The 12,932-nt window shown below is 39.9% G+C and overlaps 1 protein-coding gene across 3 annotated transcripts in view; it reads right to left on the bottom strand.

Annotated features, from left to right (window-relative positions):
* Window positions 1–12,932, bottom strand: part of adamtsl3 (ADAMTS-like 3) — a 214,658-nt gene that overhangs the window by 58,911 nt on the left and 142,815 nt on the right. For 2 of the 3 annotated variants that reach the window (XM_022669516.2, XM_049465585.1), the window contains exons 9-15: window positions 10,575–10,732; window positions 10,011–10,122; window positions 8,879–9,017; window positions 8,690–8,740; window positions 7,343–7,547; window positions 5,870–6,017; window positions 590–674 (exon numbers count right to left, since the gene is read on the bottom strand). In XM_022669516.2, the coding sequence (XP_022525237.2) occupies window positions 590–674; window positions 5,870–6,017; window positions 7,343–7,547; window positions 8,690–8,740; window positions 8,879–9,017; window positions 10,011–10,122; window positions 10,575–10,732 (898 nt within the window). Of the gene's footprint in view, window positions 1–585; window positions 675–5,869; window positions 6,018–7,342; window positions 7,548–8,689; window positions 8,741–8,878; window positions 9,018–10,010; window positions 10,123–10,574; window positions 10,733–12,932 lie in introns of those variants that run through there. The other variant, XM_022669518.2, reaches the window with a different exon arrangement.

The following is a 12,932-nucleotide window of genomic DNA, read 5'->3' as shown; positions in this document are numbered from 1 at the left end:
ATTCTAAATTAAAACAATTCTGTAAAGAAGAATAAACAAAAACAAAATTCCAAAATTATTAGGTTTAGGGGCAAACGCTTTTTCACATAGGGCTACATTACTTTAGATACTTTCCCCCTTTAATAAATAAGATTATCATTTTGCTAGTATTGAACCACGCCCTTGACTGGGCAGAAAAGAAGAAAAGAGCGTGAAGCCGAAGCCCCCCCTCTCACGAAGAGAAACATGAGAAGAGAATAAAATTAACGAAGGAGGAAGATGGGGAGGAGGTGGGTGCGAGGTTCGTTCAATGAGCAGGTAGAGAGGAAGTGACGGTTTAAATAGAGAAGGAAGTGGGAGGAGTGAGGGCGTGGATCACTCCCAAAACTTAGTTATGATACATAACTCCACTTTAAAAGTGCTTTTTTATATTTACACAGTTTTTCGTTGTCTGATATTAAAAGTTAATTGTAATTGGAAAAAATTAAAATATGACAAAACAGCAAAAACAAATGAAATCTGTAGGGGGCAAATACTTTTTCATCAAAGTGCATAATAATATATTATATTATTATATTCTGTATTAAATGTACTATATTAAAAAACTTACGTTGGGTCCTCTGTGGCTACTTTGGTCTCCTCCAGCTCCTGGGCTTGTTTTAGCCACGGCAGTTTGGCCTCTACAGGTACGCTCTCTAAAACAACAGAAGATCATAGAGATTAGCACATATCAGCAAAAGCCGTCAAACCAAACTGTACTGCTTGAATTGTTGCACCAGGAGTGTAGAGCATAAAGTTATCCAAAAGCAGTGTGTAAGACTGGTGGAGGAGAACATGATGCCAAGATGCATGAAAACTGTGATTAAAAACCAGGGTTATTCCACCAAATATTGATTTCTGAACACTTAAAACTTTATGAATATGAACTTGCTTTCTTTGTATTATTTGAGGTCTGAAAGCTCTGCATCTTTGTTGTTCGTAGTTTATAGAATAAAACAACAATGTTCATTTTAATCAAACATATACATATAAATAGCAAAACCAGAGAAACTGATTCAGAAACTGAAGAGCTGTATGAACTTATAAAAGTGTTCCAAGACAACCTGGAACAAAATACTCCACACACACACACACACACACACACACACACACACACATTGTAATCAAACTCTAAATCTCAGTGTAATTGCAACCTTTTTCTGGACTCCATCACAGCCCACACCTGAGTGTCTGGGTGTCTGAACACCTGCCTGCATAAAAAGTAGGCCAGTGTACAGCCTTTAGCCCAGGTGCTGCAGGAAGCACACAAAAGCCTGCATTCACCAACCCATGCCTTACAGACACTCAACACTGGCCAATAACCAACCTGAGAAAAGATGCCTGACCTGCTGTGTACAGTTCATTAATTTATTCATGAAAAAAAGCTGCACCTCTGTTTGCCTTCCTGTTAATACTGTAAAAAATTAAGAGACCACTTAAAAAATTCCTTTGATTTTACCAAATTGAAAACCTCTGGAATATAATCAAGAGGAAGATGGATGATCACAAGCCATCAAATCAAGCTGAACTGCTTGAATTTTTGCACCAGGAGTGCAGGCATAAAGTTATGTAAAAGCAGTGTGTAAGACTGGTGGAGGAGAACATGATGCCAAGCTGCATGAAAACTGTGAATAAAAACCAGGATTATTCCACCAAATATTGATTTCTGAACTCTTAAAACTTTATGAATATGAATATGTGTTTTCTTTGCATTATTTGAGGTCTGAAAGCTCTGTATCTTTTTGTTATTTCAGTAATTTCTCATTTTCTGCAAATAAATGCTCTAAATGACAATATTTTTATTAAGGGCAAAAAGGCCAAAAGAGTAGTCAAAAATACAAAAATCATTCAGCAACAAAACAGGAACACACGAAAAAAATGTGAGGTAGAAGAGCTAAGACTAGTTTTAATACTGGACAACAAGGAACAGAAATAGGAAGGTATTCATACAAATAAGACCAGGTGTGAGTAATCAGAAGCTTGGCGAGTTAGAATGGCGTAGCATCAGCAAATGTTTTTTTTGGCTTCCGAAATATTTTGCGGTTACAAAATTTTTTAAGATAAAGTTTTTTTGGTTCACAAAATGTTTTGTTGATCACCTTTTTTCGGTTTACAAAATATTTTGAAAGAAACTTTTTTCAGCGGTTCAAAGTTTTCAAAATTTTTTTTGGATTTAAAATTTTTTTGAGAAGTTTTTTTGGTTCACAAAATTTTAGATTTCTAAATTTTTGGGGACGTTTTTTTTGGGGGGTTCCGAATTTTTTTTCGGGTACCAATATTTTTGGAGAAGAAGTTTTTTTGGTTAACAAAATTTTTTGAGACAAAGTTTTTTTTGGTTCACAAAATATGTTTGGTGACGAATTTTTTCGGTCCACAAAATATTTTGGTGAGGAACTTTTTTCGGTTTACAAAATTTTTCAGAGACAAATTTTTTTCCGTTCCAAATTTTTTTGGTGACTAACTTTTTTTTGGTTCACAAAATTTTTTGGTGAAATTTATTTATTTTTTTTTTTCAAAAAAGTTTTTGGTGACAAAGTTTTTTTTGGTTCACAATTTTTTTTGGTGACAAACTTGTTTTTTTTGGTTCACAAATTTTTTTGGTATCAAACTTGTTTTGGTTCACAAAATTTTTCAGAGACAAATGTTTTGGGTTCCAAATTTTTTTGGTGACAAAATTTTCCGGTTCACAGAATTTTTTGGTGAAAAAACTTTTTCAGTTCACAAATTTTTTTGGTGACAAACTTTTTTTCGGTTCACAAAAATGTTTGGTGAGGAACTTTTTTTCGGTTCACAAACTTTTATGAGAAGAAGCTTTTTTGGTCCACAAAATTTTATGGCGACGAACTTTTTTCATGTCTAAAAATTTTTGGCGTTTCAAAACTACTCTGAGATACATTTTTGGGTTCCAAAATTTTTGAAGACGATGTTTTTTCGGTTCACAACATTTTTTGATGTTCACAAAATTTTGGTGACAGTTTTTTCAGTTAACAAAATTTTTTGAGACCAAGTTTTTTTGGTTCACAAAATTTTTCGGAGAGGTTTTATTTTTTGGGTTCCGAAATTTTTCCGGGTTCCAATTTTTTAAAGAAAAAGCTTCTTTGGTTCACCAAAATTTTTAAAGACAAATTTTTTATGGTTCAGAACATTTTTTGGTGAAAAATCCTTTTATCACAGCTTGTGGGGACTGAGGGCAGCAGTAAAGCAGGGGACGTGCTGGGGGCTGAGGGCTGAGGGCTTGGCTGTGGATTCAGGGGTTTGGGGGGATTTCTGGGTTTGGTAATGGCAGTTTATTGAAGAGTTGGCATAAGAGCAGTCAGTCTCGATTAAAGATAGACTATTATTCAGCTCTATTAGGATTCATATAAGAGAGTCAGATGTGGGTTAGGCCAGAAAGTAGATGATTTAAGAAAAGACTGAAGGTGGAAACTGTCATGAAAGGCAGCAGGGAGAATGTAGTACTCTCCTGTACTACTAAGGACAATTTACGCGAATTTACGCTAATGCTGAGGTATTCTTGGGACTAGAATGGCACTGCTGTTGTAGATTCACAGTTTCAATACTGGTGAGGTAAATGTAAAGCATTTTGTTGGTTCGTCTGTTGGGAAATTAAATTTAAGTTAAATTAAAGTGTTAAATCCTCTTTTTTTTAAGTAGTAGTAGTAGTTGTCAAATAGCATTTTTCTAGTAAAAAATCAAAATAATATTTTGGGCTATTTAATTTTAACTTAATTTGCTGAATTGTGAAAAAGTGGCAAATATCAGGAAAAGTCTTTTAAGTATATTTTTCACAAAAATATTTAGCTCTGTTGGAGCTTTTTAGTCATTCAGCCAGAAAAACAATCTGTGCGTTGGGAGGGAGCGCGGCAGATTGTGGCAGAAATTGAGGTCAAACTTGGTGGCGCAATTAATTTGCATAAAATATATATATATGAAAAGTCTCCTTCCGCTAAAATCCGTTTTTTCTTGTTGTTTGTGAAACACATTACAAGTCTCTCTGAGTTGTATATGCAGCTCTGTTTACACCTGTTAGTCAGCATTAGCCATCTTGTGTAAGTAACTTTAGGTTTAAATCGGATCTCCGGTTGATTCTGCGTGTTACCTTAAATGTACACTAGGGAAGCACGGTTTGGAGGAAGAGCCACTTGGCCGTGGGAAAAGTCGCTGAGAGTCTTTGAGTTTTAGAGCTGCAAAATACTCACATTCTCTGCTGTAGAATTTTTTTTTTTGTAGTGAAGCCAATCAGAGACGAGATGTTTGCATGTATGAGTGTTAATGAGCACGAGCCAAATGCTGTCTTTCTTCAGAGACCAGTAATAAAGTGAAATAACTATTGAGGGCTATTGAGAACAGCTCACATTCATACTGGAGACCACAACTAAACATTTTAAAATGAATTTAAAAACGACTGAACGCTTTAGTGTTGGCAACCCTAGATAAAACACAACTAAAATTATTCAGTATTCTGAATAGTTTAAATCTAAGCTGTAATAATTCCTTTCTACCGTCACTCTGAATTAAAGCACCTGTGAGGAGGATCGGAGGAATACAGCCGGAGATGCTGCAGGACTGAGAGTGTCTGTCCTTAATTTCCTCTGAAAGCAGTCTGACTCATCGGCTTTCGGGAATATATCCGGAAAGACTGAAGAAAAAAAATAAACTATTCTATTTCTGGACTCGTGCAGGTTACGCTCATCATTCCTGCTCTTCTGCAGCAAGACATCCCTCAGCATACAGATGAGTCTAACACATTTAACTCATTTACAGGACACGGAGAGACTGTGAAATGCTGGCAGATGAAGAGTGAGTAAGTAATTAACTTTGACAGACAAGAACAGCAGCAAAAAAGTAAGAATAAGGAGAGAACAACAAGCCCCGAAGACACAAAACACACAGGAGCTGAACTGTGATCTCTCGGACTCCGGCTGCTGATGGCTGGCAAGCATCAAACCAGCAGGATTTGAGTCAAATACCAGCGATATTTAGAACACAGAGACAATGGGCTCTATCTTACATCCTACACAAGGCATGTCACGATGCTCCTTGCCATCTTACACCCCGTCAACTGCCTATAGTCAATCCTTCCGCCTGTGTCGTTTAAATAGCAACGGTACTCGTGAAGATATCTATGCTGGTAGGCATAGTGGATGAGCAGTAAGTTTGTGTGTTCAGGTAAATTTCTGGTGTGTTGCTGTCTATCTTGGCAAAGGAAGACCACTGACTGAATACAGATGTCCATCGCTATCTTGGCAACTGACAAAAACTGACAACACAGACACGTCCCAAACACACGTCAACAATGCAGGTCAGTTTCCTCTGCTAAGAAACTTTGAACAGGTCAAGGTAAGTGCACCACTAAAATAGCAATCTGCCAAAGTCAGAGCTCACCTGGCTCTAAACAGGAATGACAAGTGGCACACTGATTGGTTTATTTCACGTTCCGCCCAAAACACACCTGTGATTAACAAAGAGAATTAGTATATGTCTTTCGCATGTTTCAATCTGCCCAAGATGTACTTTTCCCGCCGTTACGATAGCAAAGACACACTGACACGCCCTAAATCAAGATACGTAGTGAGAGATTGGCAGCTCACCTATACTGTAGATCACTAAAACAGGACCTTATGTCTTAGTCTTCTGGATCATTTGAAGTAGAAGAGTTTGGATATTAAAAACAAATCACTGATCACTCACAGTTTTCTGTAACACTGACAAAGAAAACCTATTTAATGAAAATATATAAAAGTAATGTTCCAAAAAGGTTGTGATTTGTGCTTGTTATGTACACACACACATTGAAAGCATGAATTCCCCACTGTTTGAGACTCTCTCTCTCTCTCTTTCTCTTTCTCACCTCTGGGTTTGTGGCAGGCGATGGGCACCAGGCAGTCCTCTTTAATGTGGGGTTTGAGGCTGGAGCTGCAGCCGCCAGTGTGCTGCCCATTGTGGTCAATACAGAGAACCACACGGTACCGTAAACCCCGACCACACGTCACCGTACACTAGAGGAACACACACACACACACACACACACACACACACAGAGAGAAGAAAGGTGGGTGAATGGATGGAATGATAGATATGAGTGGATGGGTGGATGGATAGATGGATGGATATGGGTGGGTGGGTTGGTAAATGGAATAATGGAAATGGGTGGGGAAATGGAATGATGGACATAGAAGTATGAGTGGATGGAATGATTAATATGTATTGATGGGTGAATGGAATGATGGATATGGGTGGGTGGGTGGATGGAATGATGGATATGGGTGGGTGGGTGAATGCAATAATGCATATGGATGGATGAGTGGATGCAATGATGGATAAGAGTGGGTGGGTGGACGCAAGGATGGATATGGGTGGGTGGATGGAATAATGGATATAGGTGGATGAGTGGATGGATTGATGGACAGGTGTGGGTGGGTGAGTGGATTGAACGATGGATATGGATGGATGAGTGGAAAGAACGATGGATATGGATGGATAAGTGGAAAGAACGATGCATATGGATGGATAAGTGGAAGGAATGATGGATATGGATGGATGAGTGGAAGGAATGATGCATATGGATGGATAAGTGGAAGGAATGATGAATATGGATGGAATGATGGATATGGGTGGGTGGATGGAATGATGGATATGGGTGGATGAGTGGATGGAACGATGGATATGGATGGATGAGTGGAAAGAACGATGGATATGGATGGATGAGTGGAAAGAACGATGGATATGGATGGATGAGTGGAAGGAATGATGCATATGGATGGATAAGTGGAAGGAATGATGAATATGGATGGAATGATGGATATGGGTGGGTGGGTGAATGCAATAATGCATATGGATAGATGAGTGGATGCAATGATGGATAAGAGTGGGTGGGTGGACGCAAGGATGGATATGGGTAGGTGGATGGAATAATGGATACAGGTGGATGAGTGGATGGATTGATGGACAGGTGTGGGTGGGTGAGTGGATGAAACGATGGATATGGATGGATGAGTGGAAAGAACGATGGATATGGATGGATGAGTGGAAGGAATGATGGATATGGGTGGATGGTTGGCTAGAAGTAATGATGAATGTATGGATGGATGGATGGATGTATGCATATATATATATAGGTAGATGTACAGAAATTAGTAATTAGAAAGACATTTAAAAGACTGATTAATGGATTGGTTATATGGTTAGATGGGAGGATGAGTGTATGGATACATTACAGGATGGTGAATGAGTGAAGGGAAGAATGAATGGATGAAATGATGCAAATGCAGGGTCTGTATATAGACAGAAGGATGGATGAATGCAGACGAGTGTGTGTGTGTACCTGAGACCACTCCATCGCGACCCATTTGGGGCAGTCGAAGGTGTTGCAGGGCTGTTCTGTGATTGGCCGGGGCGAATGTGTGCACTTCCATTCCTCCACCTGCACCACCTGCCCCTGCATATCCTCCTCCACGCACACCACCGAGCGCTGCTGAGACCCCCCACCGCAGGAGACAGAGCATGAGGTCCAGGGGTTCTGCTCCCACCTACACACACAAAAACACACACACAATACCACACACAGAAAAGCAAGTTTTCTGCATGCTGACTTCACACTCTGCTATTTCTCAGACCTCACACCTTAACTAATCTATATTCATAAGAGTGAAGTGTGGGGGAACGTGTGGTATTATACCCTCACACATCAGACTACAGCAGAAAACACACTGTCTGTAAAAAAGTACACTATGTTTGTGTAATAGACTGTAATGAATCTGTTATCTACTTAAAGTTCACCCATTGGGGGTTCCGGCTACGTCAGCAGCCAGATGGCAGCGAAAGTATGTTTCTCCTGACTAAAAGTTATTAATAAAAATAATAGTTGATAGTCAGGGGCGTTGAGTGATCCAGCAGGCTAAGTGCTGCCACTATGTTCGAGACATCGCTTCAGGTTCGAATCCTGGTCATGCAGCTTGCCGTCAGCTGCCGGAGTTATTATGAAAAAGTAGATAGTCAGAGGCGTTAAAGCGTTAATGAGTTAAGCGCTGCCACTATAATCAGGAGATCGCCGGTTTCGAATCCCGGTCATGCGGCTTGCCATCGGCTGCCGGAGCCCCGAGAGAGCACAATCGGCCTTGCTCTCTCTCTCTGGGTGGGTAGATGGTGCTCTTTTTTTTATCACTCTTAGGGACATACAGTAGTCGCTGCACTTTCCTCCAAACATGCTGTGATGCATCCTTGCGTTGTGGCATCACTATTTATGGGGGATATACACCTAATTAACAGCTGAATAGGTGGGAAAATCGGCCTAGATAAACTAGGGAGAAAAAATGGGGGACAATTATAAATTAAACAAAATAAAAAAGGAGCTAGTCCCTTGTAAAAGAAAGGTACATTTAAGTATATTTTTGAAAAATATACAAGATAGCAACATGCCAGAAATGTTCCTAAACACACCTCACTCCCAGACCACCACGCCCATCAGCGTAGATATATTTACAAGCACTGTTGCTCTTTAAAAGACGCAGATGCAAGGTGTGAATATAGGCTGTTGGTGGGGTTTAAGATAGCAATGAGCAGCATGATGTGTCTTGCGTAGGGTGTAAGATAGGGACACTAATGTCTGAAAGGAACTGTATCTGTGTGTTTGATGTGTGTGATGAATTCAGCTGGTGTGATCAGAACGTACCGTGGAAGAGGCTGGAAATGATCGTAGGGCATCACCTCCTTGAACCCGTCACTGGAGTGGGTAAAAAAAAAAAAACAGAATATTTAATTTTCGGACCTCGACTCCAACACACACACACATACATACACATACAGTGTTTAAAGTGTATCGCAGTCTTGTGTGTGTGTTTATGTGTGTAGGAAAACTAACCTTTCGAGGCAGGGGTCCATGTTGCACTCCTTCAGTTTGGGCTTTGGTTTGTTGTTCTCTGGGTAGGAGTGGCAGTGGTGGTCCGGCACGGTCTTGTTGTAGCGGATTTCTACGCAGTCGGCCGAGTTCAGCTGGTAGCCTGAGAAGCAAAGGTATGAAAAGTGTTGGCTTTCATTACTTTATAAGATAAGATACTTTTTATTGTCATTGCACAGTGTACAACGAAATTTAGCAGCAATCCTTATGGTGCCTGAACAAAAATAAATAAAATAAAATAAAATAAAAACAGCTCTATGTACAAATACACAAATTTACACACATTTACAGTGGATGTATGGAAATATAAACAATATAGAAACAAATTTACCCAATAATAAATACATAGGTATATAGGTAGAAGCATAGATACTAGGGTTTATTCGCAGTATAAACACAAGCTTTTTACTCAGGTAAAAGTGTAAAAGTACTGGTTTCAAAACTTATTCAAAACTTTTAAAGCTCAAGTTTACTACAGTTTGTCTCTGAAACAATCTGAAGAGACTTTTACCCAGTTTAACCTCTGAGCTGCTGAGAGAGTGTCTGCATGACCTGATAAGAAAATACTCTAAGAAATATTTACCTATGTTTTAATTGGTATTTGGACTCGGTTCAGACAAGAAGGAGAACTGGCCAAGACTGACTACGAATATTACAAATACAAAAGCACATGCTGGCAACATTAGCTGGCTGTCGAACCATTTACAATAATTACAATAGCATGATAAACTAGCTAGTCAGCAATCTGTCAGATCATTCCCATTTCAGCTACCCCATGTAATGCAGACGGCTTGTTCCAGCAAGGGCTGTCTGTCACAGAGTGGTTGGACCTACAAAGCAGTCATCAACCAACAAAGAGCACAAAGAGCAAGGCGTGTAACAGTCGGTGAGGACCCTAGGGTAACTTCTAAGCAACTGAAGGCCTCTCTTACATTAGCTACTGGTAATGTTCATGAGCCCACCATCAGGAGAACACTGAACAGCAATTTTGGCAAATTTGGTAGCATTGAATGGAGAAAGGGACTCCTGAAAGCAATAATTTGCCACACAACTATGTAACATTGAACCATTTTCCTCAATGAATAAAGTGCTGTACCTCCTCCACAGGTAACAGAGCAGGGGAAGAAGTCCGTCTCTCTCCACTGGTAGCGGATGGGCTGGTAGAACATGAACTGCATCACCGTGTCTTTGGGCACTGCATACTTCAGCTGGAGAAAGAGGGGTTTAAGATTAAAGACTAAAGGTAGGGTAGAACAAAAGCAATGAGAACTTGAACTTGCTTGGACAAACCTGGAACTAAAGATTAGAGAAGTGAGCTTTGGGCCAGAAGATTGTTGGTTTGATGCCTTGGAACAGCATGGCACCCAATGAGCATGGCACCCAATGCCTCAATGCTCTTTTGGGGCCTGAGGTTGCTGCCCAATACTTTGGGTGTGTGGAAAAAGTCATGGGACAGACACCTGTATATGCTATGATGTGGTGTCTTGTGTGTAAGGGTGGACATTGGTCGACATGCTCATGGCAAGTTGGCGTGAACTAGCAGAGTACCAGGTGGATGGGGCATGTTTCTAAGAATTTGCCATTGCTGATTTTTTTTCCTACCCAATTTAATACCTCAAAAAATATGATAATACGTTTGTGTGTGTGTCTCACTACTGACCTTGATGATGAAATCTGAGGACAGGGGTCCGTGGCAACGGAGGGTCTGTCTCTCGGTTCCTCTCTGGAAGTCCACAGTGGTGTCGGCCAGTGTGTACGAACCTGTAGAGCTGAAGACCAGCTCATCCCTCCTGCCAGCAGGACTGTGAGCCTCGATCACTGATAAAATACACACACACACACATACACACACACACACACACACAATAATTAATAACTACAGTGGCATAAAAAAGTTTTTGGCCCAATACAGACTTCTCAAACAAGCTTTAATACTGTAAAAAAAGATAACCTGAGTAAATATAGTAAGCACTTTTCACATGATGAGAAAAAAAAATCCAAACCAATCTGGCCCTGTGTGTAAAAATTTGCCCCCTAAACCTAATAACTTGGTTGTTCCACCCTTGGCGGCAACAACTGCAATCAAGCTTTACTGATAACTGACAACGAGTTTCTTTTTACATCTCTGTGGAGGAATTTTGTTTCACTCTTCTTTACCGAATTGTTTAATTCAGACACATTGCAGGATTTTCCAGCATAAATATCCTGTTAAAGATCATCCACAGCATCTCAATCAGACTTTGACTAGGCCACTCCTCCTAAACCTTTATTTTATTTTTTATGCCATTCAGAGACAGTGGAATTGTTTGTGTGATTTGGATCATTGTCCTGCTGCAGAACCCAAGTACGCCTGAGCTTGAGGTCACGAACAGACGGTCGGATATTCTCCTTCAGGATTGTCTGGTAAACAGCAGAATTCCTGCTTCCATCTATTACAGCAAGTTGTTCAGACCCTGAAGCAGCAAAGCAGCCCCAGACCATCACACTACCACCACCATGTTTTACATTCAGTATGATGTTCTTTTTCTGAAATGATGTGTTTTGTGAGTTTTACGGCAGAAGTAACGGGACACACACACCTTTCAAAAAGTTACATTTTTTGTCACGTCAGTCCAAAGAATATATTCCCAAAAAGGACCATCAAGATGATTTTTGGTAAATGTGAGATGGGCTGTTGTGTTGTTTTTGTTCAGCAGTGTTTTTTTTTTTGCCTGGATCTTTCCATTGGATACCATTTTCAGCCAGTCTCTGTCTTATTATTGAATCATTAACACTGACTTTATCTGAGACAAGTGAGACCTGCAGTTCTTTAAATGTTGGTCTGGGTTCTTTTGTGACCTCCTGGATGAGTTGTCCATGCCCTTTTTGGAGTCATTTTGGTTGGCCAGCCACAACTGGGAAGGTTTACCAGTTTTCCATGTTTTATCCTTTTGTGAATTCTCATCTGTTTTCAGATCAGGGCATAAAGTGTTGCTTTTTTAGATCTTTAAGCTGCTTCTTGTTGTCAGACAGGTTGTATTTAAGTGATTTTTGGATTCTACAGGTCTGTTAGTAATCAGGCCTGGTTGTGGATAGTAGTGAAATTAAACTCAGCTTTCCAAAAAGTGTGAGTAATCACACTTTTTCCACAAAGGGTTAGACTGCTTTGGATAGTTTTTTTTTATCATTTAAAAAGTGCTTTTTGTTATTTACTCAGGTTATATTTGTTTGATATTAAAGCTCGTTTGATAATCGGAAAAATGTAAGTATGACAAAAAGGCAAAATCAAAAGAAATCTGTAGGGGGAAAATACTTCTTCACGCCACTGTAGTTGAGACATTACTCAACTACAACTATTACTCAATTACTCAAGTGGCCAGTGAGTGTATAGGGTGTATAATGTAAGCATTTGTATGTGATAAGATCACACATAATAGTGTGATAAAGCTTCTCGCTAACAGTGAGTGTTTTTATCTGTTAGCACATCATAAAGAAAGTCATTAAGCTGAGTGGTTTGTTTATGTAAATGAATGCGTGCAGTAATTGGACGGTTTAAACTTTCCCACACAAAAGGAGTAAAGCGTGCGGGTCTGAAAACAAACCCTGGAGTAATGGCGTTCAGCTGCTTCTCGGTAAGGCTATGAATTTCTGCTGTCAGTGCGGACGTTCGTTTGATTGTTTTTTTAATCGTAACCCGTGTAGCGCTCGCCGTGTTTGCAGAGGAACACATTAAGCTGCTCTGAAAACAAGCTCTCCATTTGGAAACAATTGACTGGCGGCCTTTCCTGCCATTATTTACACGTCTCGGATCGTCAGGACCGCGTCCGCTAATTTTCTCAAAGTGTTTTCCGACTCGAAGTGATTAAACAATCGTGCAGCTTTCACTATTCCATGCTAGAGAATCATTCACAACGGGAATATCTCTCAGCACAGAACTCCTCCAGAGGAAATATGATTATCCATTTCTAAAACAGCTTCTGATAATATTTAGATTTGCGGGAGTTCGTGAACCAGGCTGCTGGGGAACTGGACCATTAGC

This window comes from Astyanax mexicanus, chromosome 16 (assembly GCF_023375975.1).
Source record: "Astyanax mexicanus isolate ESR-SI-001 chromosome 16, AstMex3_surface, whole genome shotgun sequence".
In the NCBI taxonomy this organism is placed as follows: Eukaryota; Metazoa; Chordata; class Actinopteri; order Characiformes; family Acestrorhamphidae; genus Astyanax; species Astyanax mexicanus.
This window is presented reverse-complemented; position numbering and strand designations above follow the sequence as displayed.